At 42.6% G+C, this 20,407-nt stretch overlaps 1 protein-coding gene across 2 annotated transcripts in view; it reads right to left on the bottom strand.

Moving 5' to 3' along the window:
- The window catches only part of Hwt (SH2 domain-containing adapter heavyweight), a 377,169-nt gene that overhangs the window by 45,577 nt on the left and 311,185 nt on the right, over window positions 1–20,407 (bottom strand). For both annotated transcript variants that reach the window (XM_076442816.1, XM_076442824.1), the window contains 2 exons: window positions 3,497–4,434; window positions 1,722–3,318 (listed from right to left, as the gene is read on the bottom strand). In XM_076442816.1, coding sequence (XP_076298931.1) covers window positions 1,722–3,318; window positions 3,497–4,434 — 2,535 coding nt within the window. The remainder of the gene's footprint in view (window positions 1–1,721; window positions 3,319–3,496; window positions 4,435–20,407) is intronic.

The raw sequence follows: 20,407 nt of genomic DNA, 5'->3' as shown, positions 1-20,407 counted from the left end.
GTTAAATATTTAACCGTCGAGAGGGATGCAGGCGCTAAGTGAAGCTTAACGATATTAGCCGCTGTCTGGAAGGTTCATGACGATCAGCGTCAAATTACGGTGTCCCCTAGCCTTGATGAGTACTCAGTTTACCTCGAGATGTTGAAAGTGTGCTTTTTAACGTTTAATGGGTAGACGGTCGATTAACGCGGGGCGATTTTAGACACGCATCGGTCAATAAACATTCACTCTCGATTTCTTTATCGTTCCGTTTCTACACACGTATCTAGATTATTTATAGATGAGCTTCATATTCGTAAAAGATTGTTTTGTAAATTACATTAAATTAGATGTGTCTTGAAATTAATTAATTTTTATTCTCATTTTCATCTGTTTATATGCTGGCTTCGTTGCCATATCCACATCAAAAGTAAATTAACGAAACGCGGCGAGTTACAATTATACTAAAATACGATGCAATTAAATTGATTTGTAAATACATTTAATATTTATTATAATTAAATGCAGTTCAAGGTCATAACAATGCTTGATAACACTGTCAAACTTATAGAGTTTTTCGCGCTGGTTCCGAATCTGTTTTTAATTTTTCCTCTAGACGCACAGTTTTTGAGAAACATGACTTTGAAAAAAAAACGTATTTTACAACTTTAAACTAATATTGTGGTGTTATTATAAAAGATATTGAATTGTTCTTTATAGCAAAAGATGCTGTAGACTTTCCCGATTACAGCGATATCCGCTATCAATACATTATGATTGTTTAAACACGTTTAAACATGTTTAAACAATCACTAAAGGCGGAGAGATACCACTTTTGCACCAATTTTTCAGGATATTTTTCAATTTATCTCAAAACATAAGGGTCCAGCGGAAAATCGAACTATACCACGCGATAGAGAATTGGTGCAAAAGTGGTACCTTTCCGTCTTTAATCATTGTTTAAACATGTTTAAACAATCATACTGTATTAATATTGGATATCACTATATTCGGGAAAGTCTACAGACTCTTTTGCTGCAAAGAACAATTCAATATCTTTTATAATAACATCACAATATTTGTTTAAAGTTGAAAAATATGTTTTTTTTTTCAAAGCCATGTTTCTCAAAAACTGTGCGTATAGGAAAACAATTAAAAAGAGATTCGAAATCAGCGCAAAAAACTCTATAACAAGGACTCAACAGTAATTAGGGAACATAAAAAAAGTTGAAATTTGTTGGACAGTGTAATTTAACCCCTTGCCGTACCATTTTCTTTACAGTTATTAAACCATATTTATGCACCAAAATATCGTAGAAGGGAAAAGAAAATGTATATTTTTGGTATGGCTATATTTATTTTAGTGGTTAAATATTGATTACCTAAAGTGAAACGCGTAACATTCATATTTGTTAGACTTTGTTAAAAACCTTCATCACGAGTCTGGCTCGTCAAAATACGGCAAGGGGTAAAAAATACATAGTGCCACTGATGAGAAAAGTGAAGCTAACCTGAAGTTTTCGTCGAAGTAAGACTTTTTGCAATTTCAGGTCGAACGCAAGCTGATCGACGTTCAGCACATTTTTTAGTCCAACTATTCGAAGTGCTTAAAAATCACGGAGGACTAATTCTTGAACCGCCCTGTATAGTTTTCAAAGTACTCAAGGCACACGTACAAAGTTCAAAGACTTGAAAACACAATACTAGCACACCAATGATAAAAAGTGGATGTCTACACTTACCAAACAGGGGAGGTGGCTCGACGTCTCTCACAGACAAGCTCGAGGAGGCCTGTGACCCGCTGGATTCCGTGCTCTGCATGCACCTGAGTCTCCTCCGTAGTTTCGGCATGTCAAAGGGCAAGTCCCTTAGATCGACGCTGGTCGCGCTGCCCGAAGTGGTGGCGTCCTGTTGCATGAGCAGTCGCCTCCTCCGCAGCTTGGGCATGTCGAAAGGCAGGTCGGAAAGCTCTGGCTCGTTGTCGACGAGATTGATATTATCCAGCTGCGGCTTCATCAAGTGGAACCCGAAGGGCTTGCACTTGATTCCGGCTCGCGACTCGATGGAGATCCCGCTGTCCGATCCCTGAATCTCTGCATCTCCGGACGAGGAAGACTGCAACGCCAGGTTAATGAGATTCTTGTTCTGCGGTGCGCGTCTCTTCTTGAAGGAGGTGTCCAAAGGCGAACCGACGGAGTTTGTATTCGTGTTTGCCGTGTTGGTGTTGTTGGGCGCAGTCACGTTATTCTCGGTGGTGACGTTCTCCTCTGGCGAGGCTTTCTGCGAGTTGTTGTTCCGGTTGTTGTCCGAGGTCTCGGAGGCTGGCTCCTGAGACGACTTGTCGGAGATCGGGGACAATATGTGTAGCTTGTTCGCGTGGTTTGTCAGGAAGCCGGTCATCGACGGCTGAGGATGATGGTGGTAGTAGTTTGTGCTGCCGCTGTCGGAGCTGTGGGAACTCAGGCTGGTGCTGTGTCGGCTTTCGGAGCTGCTAGTGGACCTGTTGCCCTCACTGGTGCTGCTTCGAAGCGACTCCATACTGCCACCGCTGCTGCTCGTCGCCATGCTCTCCGTGCTCGAGTAGCCTGGTCTGCGTCTGCTGGTCCGTAGCTTGAACTCGAGGAGACCAACGTCTCGACGGGGTCTCAACAGATCGCTCTCGGCCTCGTGGGGCCTGCCTTTGAACTCCATGATAGGCTTGCTCTCGCGGATCAGGCTGCGCGGTCGCTGGCGGTCCTCCTTCGGCCTGCCCTTGAATTCCAGGATCAGTTCTTTGTCGAAGCGTCGCCCCTGCGAGGACTCCACGGTGTCTTGAGCAAAATTCTTTGGTCTGCTTTTGATCTCCAGTATGCTGCCTTCGCTGCTCTGCGGGGAGTCCTTGGCCCTCAGCGAAGACTTCACTGGGAGTCGCAAGTCTTTCAGACGCGGATGGTCCGGCTGGGAGGGTAGGTTCGGCGTGCTGCGAATGTTCAGCAGTAAATGGTCTCGGTTACCATGGAACTTCGCCGGCAACGGCGCCGTGGATGGAGGCGACGGAGTGTAACCTCGGGCCGGTAGCCTCGGCGAACCGGTCTTCTCGTCGCTTGAGTTGATCTGGAGGGATTCGATATCTTGGGACAGAGTAGAAATATTGTCTGATTGCTGTTGTTGTTGTTGTTGCTGCTGCTGCTGCTGCTGAAGACGGCTCGGAATCGGTTTTGGGCGGAGAAGTACGACCTTTCGTCGGTCTTTGCTGCTGTGGGACTGTCCTGCGTAAGGGACCTGCTGCGGCTGCGAGGGCTTCGACGTATCCGTCGACGAACTTGTTCTGCTTACTGGTATCGCGCTGCTGCTCCTTATCTGAAGCATGAATGAAGATTATTGAAATATGTAGAAAGTCAAGTATCAATCGAGTATCTTGGCAATAAACCGGAGAAGAAGTGAAAAGATGGTTAATCGATTTAGCCTCTGAACAGCTCGTATATGAATTGTATGAATTTAAAAATCGGCGGAATAGTGGCAGCCTAGAATAGATTACCTGGCAGTGCAGCACGGGATGATTGGTGACCCGATCGAGGTCATCGAGGTCATCGTCGGAACGATTGACCTTGCAGTCGAAGGCCGTCTCGTACAGGTGACGTTGCCTAGCCATCTCTTCCTCGTCTTCCTCCAGGTCCTCGTCCTCCTCCTCCTCTTCGTCCCCTTCGTCCTCTCCCTCCACGTCGTCCTCGTCCTCGACGAGTATCGGCTGCGGATCTATCCTCCGTGTACGTCGTAGCTTGCGCACTTGGTGCCGCGTTAGTTGCGGCTGTCGTTGATCTAGCTCATCCTCCTCCTCCTCTGCCGATGCGACGCAAGTACAAACGGTGGTTGGCAGGTCATGGCTCAACAGTCTATGTGGAGGCATGAGGGTGTGATCCCACTCGGTGATGATGCACGACGAGAGGATCTCGTTCCTGGCTGGGACAGCATGCTCGCTCCCCGACGTGGGGCTCACTAGATCTTGACTCTGATATTGTTGCAGCTGCGCTGGCTGCTGTGATTGTTGTTGCTGCTGTTGCTGTTGCGGTGGGTGTAGCTGCTGCGAAGAGTAAGAACCCCCATCACCTGCCACCGAATTTCTCTTCGGTATACCGGGTGTCCTCGACCGTTCGCCCGGTACGTCGAGGCTGACGCTCTTCCGGTACTTGTTCGGTTGCGATTTGCTGATCTGCTCCGGTACTTTGAATAGGTCGCCGTAGTAATAGGGCGAGGGATGACGCGTCGGTTGATTAGACTCGGTGGGCGATTGATCGGTCACGTGCACTACAGCTAAGCAGTCTACCACCACGCCATCGGTCGATCCCAGCTCTTTGTATCTGTCTACTGAGGCAGCGCGAATCGAGGAAGACGCGTACAAGCTGTTCTTCCGCTGCCTGATGCTCCTCTTCTGAGCCTCCTCGTCATCCTCGCAGGATGATCCCGAAGCTGATGGGTCTGTAACAAACAGAGACATACATCATTTAGCATATTCCGACGAAGTTAAATCTTTTGACAAAAGGGGAAGAATCACAAATGTTTTGTCATTGTTGTCTCTATGACATTCCAGTTTATTATCTATATTCTACTTGGCGAGTCATAGATACGACTTATTGCATTTCTGTTTTTGCAGGTGAGGATTAGGTTAGTGGCTATTTCACCTGTCTGACTGTATACCAACATATTTGTCTGACTATATACCGATTCGTTCCACTTCTCTTGTTTATAAAATGTATTCCACTTTTATCCAGGTATTCCACGTCTATATTCCACTTACAGGACCGCATTCTACTGTTGTTCTACTTGTCTGTTTAAGATATCCCGTGTATGCAGCGTTCTTTATTAGCATTGAGAGCTCCATAAACGTGACAATCATAATGCGAACCACATTATCTCTGAATACCTGTCTCGCACGGGCATGAACCACCATGTAGATATCAGCATCCACATGGACGTTAATCTTGCGTAACGACATCCTTCCTAATAGTAATCTACTAATAATAACAACATAACCTAACCTCCAGCGTTAGTAACAAGCCTCGTATCCCTCGGTCGCGTACATATGTAAAAACGGGATAGCTACGGGACCGCGATAAGAAGGTATAGAGCAAAAAACAGCACCCTTCGCCGGATACCGGGTTCCACTGAAAATGAAAACGCCGGGAAATTTTCATAATCGTTCCGTTCTAACAGCGCCTGGATATCGGCAACTCACGTCGAAGGTGGAGAGTAAAAATGCTTATGGGGAGAACGAAATTGCCACGAAATGGCAGCCGCCTCTCCTTAAAAATCACTTCCTCGGTCTGCGAGATATTACCGTAATGGTTCCTGGCTTGCCTTGCCTTGCCCGGCGGTTCCCCCCCCCCCCGTTCCCCAACCCTCGGTCCCTGTCCTCTTGTCTTTTTTCATCCGTTGCGCACACTTTGACTCGTTTTAGCGTCGTCCTCTCGGGCCTCTCGTTTACGGTCCTGTCACGAGCGTTAAAGGTAACGCGGGTTTTCATCGGGGAAACCGGAGCCGCGAAATTACGCGGACACCCGGTACATTAGCCCTTAGGTGAACGGTACGCACGCGGCACGGTCGAACGGACTGGAGATAATGGGAGCATTATGCTCGGCCGGAGGGCTCCGCCGAAATCCTTCCTCGCTGCTCCTTGCAGGGGCGGTAAGTGCAAGAGGCACACCATAAACCACACCAGAAGCTGTTTCTGACAGGGACCGCCTTCGCGGATATACCGAAAAACTTTTCGAACCCGGGCAAAAAAATTATTATCGGAATCCTGTCTGATCTCTTCTTCCGGCGAGTCCGGGGAAGAGCAACCCCCGCTCGCAAGAGGTCGAATTAACTGGAAATTGCGATACGCCGAAGATAAAGCTAGTCTTTTTAACACGTTCGTGATCGGCATTTAATCCAGCAGTGGCCTCCATAGCGACATTATTTTATTGAATGCAATGCACCCTTTTGTAAAATGTTAAAAAAAGGTGAATATGCCTTATCAAGGTCATTAGTATATGCTAGAATTCACAATGGGTGAGACACCTTTATGGATTGATGAGAAATCAATAATGCCTGATAGAGGCAGAGGATAAGAGATTCCATTTAATTTCAATCTCTGTAAATTACATTCAGATAATTTTATTTAAAGCGAAACTGAATATCCGCTTAATTATGTACTGCAAACAGGAACGTAGTTAATTTTAGTTTGACACATGCAATTCGTTTATGATTGAATAAAATGTCAAAAGTATATTTGGCGATTCAATAATTCACTGAATTTGCACAAAATGATATCGACGAAGCTGTTATGTTCTTGTAGAAAATATAATTGTTTCTAGAGCTTTTATTATCCGTTTTGAAGCAATTTTACGGGTCGCTGGGGGTTTAAAATTACTACGGGGCTGCTCGAACTTTGAATATAAAAGGCAGCGCGCGAATCGTGAATCATAAAATGAGAAATTAATTCCTGAACAATGAGTCCTGGAAATTATAACACGCGCCGTCCTTTTCACGGAATTGTGAGCTCATACCACGCGATTCCTTTTCATGCTTTCTGTCTGGTGCGGTGATGAATTCTGACTTGATAGCCGGCGTGTAATGTACATTGAAATTATAATGCAAAATAAAATGTATAATGAATCGCGCGCAGCCATGATTATGTTAATCGCGTGGTGCTTTTAATGAATAAAATAACAACGGAATTTTAACTCTGTAATAAATTAGCGTTATATACTGAATTACTTGTTGCTACACTGAATTTTATTTTACCGATAATAAATGCTTGACCCTTTGTCGTATAATAGCGACCCCGACTGGCGATGACCTCTTCAAACGGATGAGGATTAAGGGGCCTATTCACGATCAAGCATTTTGCGCAACAATTATTATGCAGCACGATGTTGCGCAAATCCAAATTGTATTCGTGTTGACATATAATTTGAGCAATCGTTCAGTTTTCCACTCCGTAGTGATGAGACTCGTCTGACAATATTTGTGCCACACTGCCATTCACAGTACACATCGTTGCGCAACCCATTTGTTGTGCACAAAATATGAGGAAATTCTGATTTTACACAACAGTTCGCGGAATTAGTCAATCACTATCATTTACGTTCAATCATGTTGCGGCATTGTTGCGCAACAAGCTTGATCGTGAATAGGCCCCTTGACGGAACAAAATTTTATTTTATTGGGTATGGGAATATGTTTCCGCCCTTTTGGAGATGTCGTTGTACTTAAGTACCGATCGCGTATTTGATGGAACGTAGTAAGTCTAAGCTTCAAAACGCAGTTAGTGGCAATTGTTTCGAGCGTGAACAGCAGTCAATTTTTCGCGTGAAAAATGTCGACTTTTGTTCCAAGTAAGCAGCATTTGCGGGAATGACTTCCCGTTGCATTATTTTGTTGTAAAGAAAGGTGTTATATATTTACTATATTATATTTATTATATATTTACGGGGACGATGCTCCTTTAAAAACCACGATTTCGATGTAAGGGCAAAGATTGCGATGATGTGCCAAAAAATTCGAAGATACAGATTTCCCAGATTTCCCTGTTGGAAAACGTTTTCACGCTATGGGAATTGTTTATACGCTTCTTTTCAACAAAAAGGGGCGGAAATTATTCCTATACCCAATATAACTATTGCAGCCGTGAACAAACTCGTAGGACAACGGGTGAATAAGTTGTTTCATCCATTTAATGTAGATGAAGAAAATGAATGGATGGAAAAAAGACATGGGCGTATTGTCTCTATATGTTCTCTAATTAACCAAGTATAACGTCAAACATGTACAGCGTCGAGAATACTTGCTCGGAACTGCTGGCCGGTCGCCTAAGTTTGAATCCCCGTGCGGATTCTGACCGTTCGATATGCAATGGTGAATTGATGTATTATTGAAATGGCGCACGCCCAAAACATCCATCATATTTCCGTGTCAACGGCGTTAACGCTCGTCTCGCATGCGCCGCACAAAAAGCGCGATACTGTTCTGGGGATTTTTCGTTATATCGGTGGAAACACACTCGGAGAAGCATCGATTAACCTGCGATAGTCGGTGATGCGTCCTTTTGTGTTTGCAAAATGTTCCATCCCAACGATCATCTCATTAGAACAAGAGAAAGAAGGGTACGGCAACTGTACCGATTACTGCGGAATCATGCTTCAACTGTACTTTGAGTATTATTCCTAATTTATCGAGAAATAATAATATGCGTAAGCATTATATGGAGGAATGATGTGTTCTGAGTTCAAGAAAAGATTGGTGGCCCTCAAAACCGATACAAAATAAGAAATTATATTATAATATAACTAGACTGCGGATCTTTATGTATTTATAGCAAAATTGAGAAGATGAAATTCAAAATTGTTGAAAAATTTTTAAAATTGAAGATGTCAATATATGATTTCTCCTCTATTAAAATCATTAAAGGAAGAACGTATAGAAGTTCCGAGGTTGTGTCGTGATAAGCAAGAGCTTATTTATTACACCTACAGTAATAGGTACTTACATTTAGCCTATATAAAGTATTTCAGAAAATAGTGTGCAGGCATGATGAAGTGCACCCAAAAAAGATCAATAAATGACGGAAGAATGGACGAGTAATAAGCAACATTAATTTAAAAGATTCATTATCTTGGGAAGGATTAAAAGGGCAATCTAAAGTGATAAATAGATTGCGGATCTTTATGCAAAATAAAAAATGTTTGCATTGATTGCAGGACACAGGAGCCAAATAAAAATTGTATTCTTCTTTTAGTTATCCTATTGACACATTACCGACCGGTTATTATTGCATAATTTTGAAAAGTCTATGGTACATGGCTAAACACTTTTTAATGGAACCTTCAATAGCAACAGTAATTTTTATTGTGAACTAACAAGTCACCCTTAATAACGTCATTTAATAGTTTCATTTACGATTGTTATGTAAAAGAAAATTGTTATGCTTTCTTTTGGAACAGCACAATTATTGAAAATCCTATTAATAGGCTACCGGTAGGTAAAGTGTTAAGTTGAAACTAACACATTGATGTCCTTAAATATTTTTTACATGTCCCTGCTTTAAATTGTATGTACCCATTTGTGTCATAAATGCATAAAATCCGCAGGTCCAGTGATAAAGAATGATGAAACTAATTCGGATCACGTGAGAAAACTGTAACGTCCACGAAAGCAGCAATTGAGCTGCAAGATTAAATTAAAGTCGAGCGTATAGGTAGGCGCCGGTGGCCCAGGAAAGGTTAGACGCCCGGGAAAGATTAAATCGATGTTACTCAGCCGATTATATCGGAAACGAGTTGTTTCACGAGGCGGTAACCTCCGACCCCGTGGCAATATCAATAAAAATCGCAATATCGGACGGTAGGGGCCGCGCAGTTAGCGAGGTACGCTTCAAAAATTATATTCAAGCGATATGAGAGAACCCGGCGAAGGGGTTAGACAGCGAAACGAACCCGGAACAAAAATGAATGCCGAGTAAATGTACGTCGCAGTCGGGCATGAATATGCATCCCCAGCTGTTCTCCGTTCCGCCGTTTTGCAAAAGATATTCGCTGAAATTCGGAGAGAAGCAAATACATTAAGGAAACCGTCCCACCGTGAAAAACAACTGGGTTCCCAAACGAGGAACCGATATTTAACCGCGCGGCGAAGGAACTTCGTATCTCGAAAAATATTCGAGCCATTACCTTCAACAACACCGTGCCGTGGATTTTAAAGGTGATAAATCACTGCGGAATACGGTTCATTTAAAATTATAGATGACACAACATATTTTCGCTCTTTTAATTGTGGAAGATATGCAAATGCATATGCGTAGGTTCATACGAATTTACGGGTGAAGTTCTGAAATAAAAACGTTGTGTAATATTCCATCACACATATCGTTGTAATAAATTTCTTCGATTTTTTAATCTGAAAATATTTTCCATCCTATCCATTTAAATCTGTATATTGTTTTCGTAGCTGTACGTTATTCGAAACACATTTCAAACATAATTTCTCCTGTTTGGAGAATATCAACGTTATTTTTCTTAATAGAATTAAACAATTTCTTTATGAAATAATGAACAATTATGAACACTATTGTAAACCACGTTTAGTGTGAGCGAGGAACGCGCGAGACAAAGAGCGCGCGAGCGAGAGTTAGAGAAAGAGAGAGCGAATGTGTGAACGCGACATGTTTGGACTAAATTGGTCTCTGCGCCAAGAATAATAAATACTTACACAGTTCACAATAAGGGTAAACCCCCCAAAGAATGCATAGTGAACTAAAAGTTTGGTGGACTGGCGAGTTCTCTTTAACCCCAGCAGAGCCGCGAGAGATTAAAATCCCGTTTAGTTCGTCGCTTCAAAAATAGGAATTCGAGTAAACATCGTGCACCCCAGTTTGCTCACAGCCTAGTGCAATAATGACAGAGTATACAGCGCAAAGTGGAATGGCATTCATAAAGTCTTTGAAAGTTATCGTGGACGGTGCTAATTTTAATCTGATTCGATCGGCGTATGTGTCGGCCGTGTATACATATTCGAGGCAGGCTGTCGTCGTCCCGCGGGAAAATTGTACAAAGAAAGGAAATTAAATTCTGCAAATATTTATTGGGAAGCCACGAGCAGCAGCCGGTGGTTCGTTTGAAGTCGCTCACCGGCCGATTAGCAGCGTCGCACGTGTACCATTTCCAATCATCCCCCGGTCAGATCCGTGGCACCCGTTCGATAGTCGAAGGACGAACACGGGAAACACGGTTCGCACACATTCTGCAGGTACACTCCTGCACAAAATGATGGCACGTGTGTGCTCTCTTTAATTTCTCGAAGACTACATAGAATTCTGAACGAAACACACAGTATCGTAATTATTACGACAGACAGACAGAGAGAGAGAGAGAGAGAGAGAGAGAGAGAGAGATGGAGCCTGCCAGCAAATAAAGTTCACCTCGCTGTACAAGTGGACAATATAAATTCCGAAACTTTACGAAGTTTTCGAGTTATTAAAGATAGAGCACAGATACGCTATCATTTTGTCCGGGAGTGTACACACACACACACACACAACTGACCATGGCATAACGCCAAATTGCGCCGATATTGATTACCGATCGATAATCAGATTTCCGAGGTATCTGCACACCGGCGGACCTCGCGAACGGGATGCAACGGGGGCGACTCGTCGAATGATCGAATGAGTTATGAAGTAAACGAGCAGCTGGTCGCCAGGGGCAGCTATCGAAGTTGATGTATCGCGCGAAAAACCTGTGCACACGGCTTTGCAACCCGGCGAAAACCTGTAGATAACGATACACACCGGTTGGCAAACGGTCGCGCGGCTGCTTCCCGAGTGATATATGTATCGCGCACGCGAGCTTGCTCCTGTAAACACGTGGCCGAAGCACGCCAGAGCTACCACCGTTGCAAGTAGATTATTGTGTCTGGGTGAGAGAGAGAGAGAGAGAGAGAGAGAGAGAGAGAGAGAGAGAGAGAGAGAGGGCTCGAGTGTTGCCGGATTCCCTATGCGAACAATATCGTACTCGTGGATAAGGTGAAATGCCCTAAGTGTGGACAAGCCAAAAGTGATGCCTAAACGCTATTTAATTTAAATAAAACGTTACATGGAGGGCTAAATTATTCAAACTTGGCCGCTACCTAACACCTTTTATGGCCATTTTTACAGGATGTTTTTGTTGGGATTTCATCAATTTTTGTTGAAATTTCATCAATTATAGATTATATTTTTCAATAAATTTAAATTTCCTGGCTAAATGGACATTCTACTATTGAATTTTAATATGATTTCATACATCTGGATCATTACCAAAATTGAATTTTGTCCAGCTGGATCGTGGAAACAGCCCACTGTGCAGGGGCAGGAAGTAATAAAGATTTAGGATACAGACTCGGGCATTATCCGTGTACACGCCTAATTTACGTGCACCGTCGCGCGTCGGCGTTCGGCGCCGTGTGAACGTCAAACTGCTGATAACAGCCCGGAGCCGGTGAATGAACCGACGAACAGGATCCATCCGCAACTATGAGCCGAATATGAATACACAGGCAGAGTGATTGAAGGGACATGTACCGTAGAAATAGAGTGTACACGCGTGTGCAGTAGGGGGGGGGGGTCCGTGATGCACCCCGGGAAGGGTGCGCTGTCTACCCCTAATGAATCTATTAGGGCCGGCGGCCCCCCTCCGACTCTGGCAATCACTACCGGCGAACGCAGTGCGTGCACATGCTCATCCACCAATATCCCCGGGAGTTATTTATGAAAGTCGATGTTTAAACAGATAACATCGCGGTACACGGTCCTGGGTCTACGCGTAGAAGTGGCTCAACCAATCGATTAAACTCTGGAGGGATAATGACGTTAGAGATTGCAATCTCTGACGAGCACCAGCCGAGAGTCAAGGTCGACGATGATTAATACTTAGCACGTACCGTAATGGCGTATTGGAATTCGTTTAGCCGATCTCCGAGAGGAATCCACAATGTTTACAGTCGCCCAATAGACCAATCGGCTAATTGAGGAACGATTGTTTCGCGCGTTTTCGTTCGAGGCCAAGTAAACACCGCCAGAGGAGGAATTGTTATGATCGTTTGTTGCGACGAGGACGAAATTGATTTTTCGCGCGCGGTAAAATATAAATTCACTGTTTGCAACAACATAACTTTTTAACATCACAGTTAGGGGTGTGCGAGAACCCGAAATATCGGGAACCCGATGGTCAGGACGAGTCGAGAAGAGGTCGAGTCGGGTCGGGTCGGGTTCCCTAAAATTTCGAGATTCCCGAAAATTTCGAGAATATGACATAAGACACTCTTGAAAAGATATCGTGATGGACAACATTCTTTCAATTTCGAAAACATCTAGAATAAAAATCCGAAACTATGAATGTATTCATTAAGACGAATATAAATGATTACTGGGTTCTCGAAATTTTCGGGAATCCCGATAAATTCGAGAATCCCTATTTTTTTCGGGAATCCCGATAAATTCGAGAATCCCTATTTTTTTCGGGAATCCCGATAAATTCGAGAATCTTGAAATTTTCGGGTACCCGTCCCGATCCCGAAAAAAATTCCGTGTTCCCGACCCGACCCGATATTTCGGGTGCTCGCACATCCCTAATCACAAGTCCAAGAGAGAGTACAGAAATTTGAACTAGTAATATTTTTCGCGGCGCTACGGTTCGATCAATTTCTACAAAGAATATAGCTATGGTTGTAAGACACCAAACGTTATTGATTTGTATTGAACTAATAATGCCATGTGCTATTTTGGGGGGAAACAAAGGTGGTGTGTTTCCCTAGTCTTGAGGAAAGTTATTTAATATATACTAATAGGTGACGTTTTAGTAACTTGCGAGAAAGTTTTGGTGGACAATTTGTCCATCTTGCGGACGCTGTCGAAACTAGGCTTTCTCTGAAATGTTTCGCGTAGAGTACAGAAATGTTTGCCCCATGCACTCTTATAAAATTTTACAGAATCTATTATAATAATTCATTATTGAGCATGAAAATTGAAAATGAAACACTATTTTACATTTATGAATACTGTTGCAGTATACACACAGTGAAATAGTGTACATTGTGCATTGCTCTTCTACATCTTCACGAGAAGTTGTACAAATACCTTTTTGGTCTATTGTGCACTTAGCACGAGCGTCCAATTTCTTCTCAAACGGGGTAATTACGAACGATAGAGCAATTCTTGGAGGCCTAGTCACGGGATGAATCGCAAAGCAGGGGGTTAAAGAGAAGAATGCAGTCGAGTCCTTGGCACGCAGGATCAGCAGGAGCAGGAGCATCGCGGAGGCGCTGAATACGACGCGATAATCCGAGAATAAAACGTCTGGGATTTCATCAGACCCGTAAAAACCTCCGAACTGTCACTTATACAATTCGCCCCCTTTCCCCAGTTATTCGGCAGGGGATGAACGCAATGACAGGAAAAATTCCGGTGGAGGCTTTATAAAGGAGCAGACCTCTGTGTCCTCGGAGCCACTTCACTCTGCTTTTTATTAGATATTGTCCTCGTAACATAACCGAGAGGTGGGCCTCGGTTTCTATGGAATATGTGGGTCGTGGGATTGTATCGTCTGTAAAAGAAGACTCTGGGGCTGAGAGAGAAAGAGAGAGAGAGAGAAGGAGAGAAAGGGAAAGGGTACTATATAAGGAGGACCTTAAACGAAATCACCAGCCACCTTGCTGGTCGTGGAGGGATCATTGGCGGCCCTCTTAGGAGCCACGGCTAAAGATTACACGGGTTCGTGCGGCGATGAAACGAAAGCCAATCTCGGTTATTGGTTCCGGTGTAGCAGAATTCATGGCTACCGTTTCGAGATTGGAAGAATCTCGCGGCTGAAATGTGTCAGCCGTGCCAAGGGTCAGCGAACGATGGGGTTAACTTATCCGGCCTGGTGTAATAGGTCTGGCTAGCCAACTAAGGCTTCCCCGATACAGCCCGTGCCCGTTCTTCTAATTATTTGCTTCGCCCTTTTCGCATCCGAACGATTGAGCTTTGTCCGATGCACCGCTGATCGATAGAAATGGGAAGCACGTTGCAACCTGCTTCGAAATGACTGGAATTGTTTCGAACCTTCCTCGGCACTTTCAAGAAGAAGCAATGCTCTTGAAGCAGACTTGAATCCAGATAAGTTTCAAGCTTCGCGAGAAGAGGTTCGTTCTTCGTCGAGTACGCTTTGATCATCTACTAAATTATTATTTTCCGTGTAATTTCCGATTTTCGTTGTTCGCAAAGTTAAGAACACTCGAGCAGATTCGTTACCGGAAGCCGAAACGTTATTTAGCAACTCATTCTGTTCTGTCTATCATTTTTGTCCGGTGTATAATCAGAATTTAATCGAGTAGAGTCAATCGTTTTGTTGAGTACTTTCACTGGAACTTTGCAATTTCCTCGAAGCCTTGATTTAATTACATTATTTTGAATAACTGAATGGATGTCAAGGAAGAAGGGCCTATGTCAGGTTTTTTTAAAGTTTATAGGAGCTCAATTAGGAACTTATTTTGCTTTAACATTCAGTAAAACAAACCGTAAAAAAAGTCTTCCAGTTTTCAGAATTTATCCAATGGAAGAAGGGCCTATGTCATTTTTAGATGGTTTTTATTATTGCAATTTTTGTTTGGGTCCAAATTGTGTGTGCTCCTATAAAATTTAAAAAACCTGACATAGGCCCTTCTTCTTTCATACACCCATTCAATTACTTTTCCACCTATTCAGAAAATCATGTTTTCCTATGTTGTATGCTGTTATAGTGTTATCCTTTGTTACGGTTTTTTTTACCTGGCACCAGTCCCTTGCAAGCGACGAAAACAATGTTTATTGTGCATAAAGATCCGCAGTCTAGTGATGAATTTGTAACATTTTTGATCTGCTACAGCACGTCGGCGAAAAGTGTTTGTAATTTTTGCGTCCGGTGGAGTATAACAAAGCCCATAATAGAGTATAGAAAAATCCTTTCGATGCCAATTTCCGAGGATCAGCTCATAAAAGCCAGTATCTGCTTAAAGATCACTGGCCGAACAATAAGAGGAGCATCGTATAAGCGAAAGCCCGTCAGCTGGGAAATATAGAATGCTCAGAATTATAGAAGTCCTATTGAAGTCTACTTCGCCTAATAACAGGGGCATCGATCCCATCAAAGCTTCTTTGAAGACTGCCCCTGCTTCAAGGCACGTTCTACTCGAGCAAAAAGCAGCTCCTAACGAGTCAAGGTTACGACGAAAAATACAAGACTGCTACAAAGAAAGAATAAATTAAGGGAGGGGGCAAGAGGTTTACTTTGAAAGCGCGAGTCATTCTTTCAATAGCCTAACAGAAATTCCTGCATCAATACGAGATGATTGGAACATTTTAATTAGAGAGACAAATGAGGTTTTCTGTCGAACTTGAGTACCTTCAAAATCTCACATGTTATGGATAATTTAACCCTATCACACAGCAGACCTTTATATATTTATGGCGAATAAAAATCTTCGTACAGTTACCGAAACAACAATTTCAATTACACTCCGGGACGAAAAGATAGCACACCTTGAAAATTAATGTAATGTCTGTTTATTAAACATTAGAAATTCAAGCTTTTTTATACACATAGTTTTAGTGTGTCTTTCTTACCATATATGAATGAAATGAAACGAAGCTTCATTAACTTATCTATTCTTATTGAACGAAGTCGAATTATTAACGAAATATAAAGGTACAAAATGATAGCACACTTAACGAAAAACTTGAAATATAACAGAATTAATCGATAAAAATCAATGCTCAATATTTTGTAGGACCTCCTTTACAGCTAACGACTTTAATCATTCGGTTTGGTAAATATTTATACAATTTTTTAATACTGTTTTGGCTAATATTCTCCCATTCATCCAAAATGCTCTACTTTAAATCGTTAATACTTTGGAATTGTCTGCCATTTTGGTACACAGCTCTAACACCTTTTATGGTCATTGGTTTAAAAAGTAACGGCCAAGTTCGTCAGCTTAGAAATACCTCTTGCAATACTAAAAAAAGCGTTTGTAAAAATTAGTTAAAAAGAACGCTATTTAATTTTTACAGAATTACATGGAGGGCTAAATTATTCAAACTTGGCCGCTACCTAACACCTTTTATGGTCATTGGTTTAAAAAGTAACGGCCAACTTCTAAGCTAACCAACTTGGCCGTATTTTGTTTGATGTCACAGTTTGCGATTTATAATTCAAGCAATTGAATAATTTTATATACCTCACCTTCCTGTACCCATGTTCCTAATCAAAATAAATTTGTGTGTCCAACATATCCTGTTTATTCCCTAACGTTATGGCTACAAATTGCATTTAATGGTAACGCTATTACGTTTTTCGAGTTTCCGCTGTCCAGATACGGTAATGTTATCGCACGAAGTTATGTCGAGTTATAAAGCCGTTTACAGTATTTCATTTGCCATGAAGCCAGACATAATAAAGACTGTGTTTCAGGTGGTGACCAGTTGCATTTGCTATTCTTAATTGTTTCCTGCAACAGACCTTGAGCATGGATTCTCTGTATAATGGGGATTGAAACAGCAACTAAGTTAAAGAAAAATATACTGAACAACAACCACTCTGTTTAAAAAGAATATGACGTAGTAGACAGAGGTTTTGTATTCAGACTGTGTAAGAAAGACTTTTCTCGCAGAAGAAAATTCTGCATCGCACTCGCGATTTTGCATGAAGAATCAACCCTTTGCGCGACCGTTTCGGCCCGGCCACTTTATGCAGCATCCAAGGAAGCGGTGCCGGAAAAATGCGATTACGGAGACAGTTCTTTTCATCGAAATTTTTGCTCGGCTGGCCGTCTTTGGTTCTTGTTCGCCAGGCGAAGGGGAAACATGTGCGCGACGGGACCAGACGAACGATAAATTTAAGAGGCGCGGAAAAGAAGCGTCGTCCTTTGAACGTTTTGAGTGGCAATTATTCGGTCGGTCCTCAAATTACTTACTCTAGTAATTTTATTCTGTCGCCGGGCTTTCTTCCTGCCTCCGCCCCTGACTGGTCCCAGCGCCCTTTTCCCTTTCGCGGGCTTATCCTTCAGAGGCTCACGCCACCGGAAATTATCTTAAAACGGCGGGCCGGCGAGCAACCATCAAAAGAGGAACATCTTACGCAGTTTTCAGTCGAGGACACATCAATACCAGGCGAAAGGTATCGCGCCGAAAGTTCGCGCCGCGTCAGAGGAAGGTCATTCTACAAGGAAGGGCCTCACGTTTTTCCGTTCTTCGTGCCTCTTGCCCGTTGCTCCTTTCGCGAGTGGAATCCCAGAAAAAGGTGAGGCAAATGTCACGCGACTTATGCATCTCAAGAAAACATTTGTTGTGCTCGGTGGGGGAAACGCATCGATGGAAGAACGACGGACAAGTAAACACAGCGACCGTAGAATTGAACCAGCACAGTGGCATATTTGCTTCGGAAAGTTGGCGGAAAAAAAGATTTTTCAAATCGTTGCGTAAGATGAAAAATTTTGATTGTCTGAGCTATTCGAATATATGAACAACAGTGTACCAGTTTTATTATTTTTATGTTCGTACTCATAATATTTTTTATGTAGCGTTATTATGCATTGAAAATGAAGATTTGTATGTGGCGACGAACGTTGTATTAATATTTTCTTTAGAGAGACTTTTTTCACTTTCTTATTGTTTGTCTGTATAAAATTATTTAAGTTTGAAGGTGATCAATTATACTCACTGCGATATTTCGCATTTGTAGAATCTTCGAGAAAGAAATTTTTAGGCTTCCAAGTGAGTCTCGATGTTCTTTTTTTGCGCCAGTGGAAACTGTAAGGCCGTCCACACACGGGTCGATTGTAATCGCGTCGTGAAGTTCGTACGTCTTGCTCGTCATGTACGATCCATGCGGCGGACGCGATTTCGTCCACACACGGGTCGATCGTCGATTTGGTCAACGCGATTCTAGTCGCATGCGATTCCCCTCCACGTGACTTCCAATGCAAATGAATGGAGAGCCACACACGGGTCGATTCGTGGTCGACTGAAATCGGTTCGACTTGGTTCGACTGAAATCGCGTCCGTCGCATGAACAGTCGCATGCGATTCCCCCTCGACGTGATTTCCAATGAAAATAAATGAAGATCCGCACATTGAAATCGCCGCGATTCTAATCGCGTGCGATCGGCAGCGAAGTTGGAAAATCGCGTGGATCGTACGATTCGCGCGACTCATGGAGGTAAGTTTGTGCAGTTCATGTAATTTAAATGATTTGGACATTATTTTTTGTAGTTTGAGTGCATTGCACTCTTCGATGTGGTCTATGTATTTAGGTTACATAGGTTATTATTTATTTATTATCTTTTTTTATGTTATTACGCATACTAATAACATTAAGGTAAGCTTTTTATTTACATAGTTGAATATAATCATGTAGGTTTATGAAAAACAAAAACAAAAGGCAAAGTAAAAAAAAATTGAAGTAACAGGGATTGATAAACTGTTGTACAATTTTCTGTGGAGTGGGAGTGTTCTTAGGGAGTTGTCTTCTCAGGTCGATTTAATCCGGAAGTATTACCACTTGGTATATTAAGTGAAGGTTGAGGGAAATCTGTTGAACTTCCACCAACCTCATCTATGAGGAGCAAAGCTCTCCTTTTGTAACTCCTCAGATGAGCATTGCTCCTCATAGATGAGGTTGGTGGAAGTTCAACAGATTTCCCTCAATCTTCGCTCAATATACCAAGTGGTAATACTTCCGGATTAAATCGACCTGAGAAGACTTTGCCTTTTGTTTTTCATAAACCTACATGGTTATATTCAACTATGTAAATAAAAAGCTTACCTTAATGTTATTAGTATGCGTAATAACATAAAAAAAGATAATAAATAAATAATAACCTATGTAACCTAAATACATAGACCACATCGAAGAGTGCAATGCACTCAAACTACAAAAAATAATGGCCAAATCATTTAAATTACATGAACTGCACAAACTTACCTCCATGAGTCGTGCGAATCGTACGATCCACGCGATTTTCCAACTTCGCTGCCGATCGCACGCGATTAGAATCGCGGCGATTTCAATGTGCTGCTTTTCATTTATTTTCATTGGAAATCACGTGGAGGGGGAATCGCATGCAACTGGAATAACGTCGACCGAATCGACGATCGACCCGTGTGTGGATGGTTCATGCGACGGACGCGATTTCAGTCGAGCCGATTTCAGTCGACTACGAATCGACCCGTGTGTGGCTCTCCATTCATTTGCATTGGAAGTCACGTGGAGGGGGGAATCGCATGCGACTGGAATCGCGTCGACCGAATCGACGATCGACCCGTGTGTGGACGGCCTAAAGGTTCCAGTTGATAATTCAAAAACAATTGGCTGCCAAGATGTGCCAACATGGCTTTTACATTAATTTTTGTACTGCGATGAATGGAGCAAACGTATAGTGTGCATCGCGTCGCGTCGCGGTCACACTGAAAATGCCCAATAGTTATCAGGATTTTCCAGGTACAGCCGATAATAATCTGGCAAAAAGAATGTATCGAACATAAGTTAATCAGTATTGAGACACCCTGTATAAATCTCAATACAAAAAATTATAAAACCTTCTCTTTTAATAAAAAAATTCGGGCATGAACAAATGGCTTGAATAAAAAATCGAGCAAAAAGGGCTCGGCACGAAACGTGTTAAATATGTTGGTATCTAATCAATTACTGCTACAATTACTAAAATTATTCTAGCTAGGAAGAAATGTTTAATTTTCCAGTTAAAATAGCTCCAAGTGCAAAGGATTAATCTGGCGACTCTGCTGTTAATTGTGGCACGCGCCATAAAATGTTGTTATGTGGCACTGGTTTACCATAACATGGTAGTTACTGCCGTACTGGTCTACCATAACACCTGGATTTCTATTTGACAGACTGTCTCT

Source organism: Lasioglossum baleicum, chromosome 2 (genome assembly GCF_051020765.1).
Source record: "Lasioglossum baleicum chromosome 2, iyLasBale1, whole genome shotgun sequence".
Lineage (NCBI taxonomy): Eukaryota > Metazoa > Arthropoda > Insecta > Hymenoptera > Halictidae > Lasioglossum > Lasioglossum baleicum.
The sequence above is the reverse complement of the archived record's forward strand: the minus strand, read 5'-3'. Positions and strand labels throughout refer to the sequence as shown.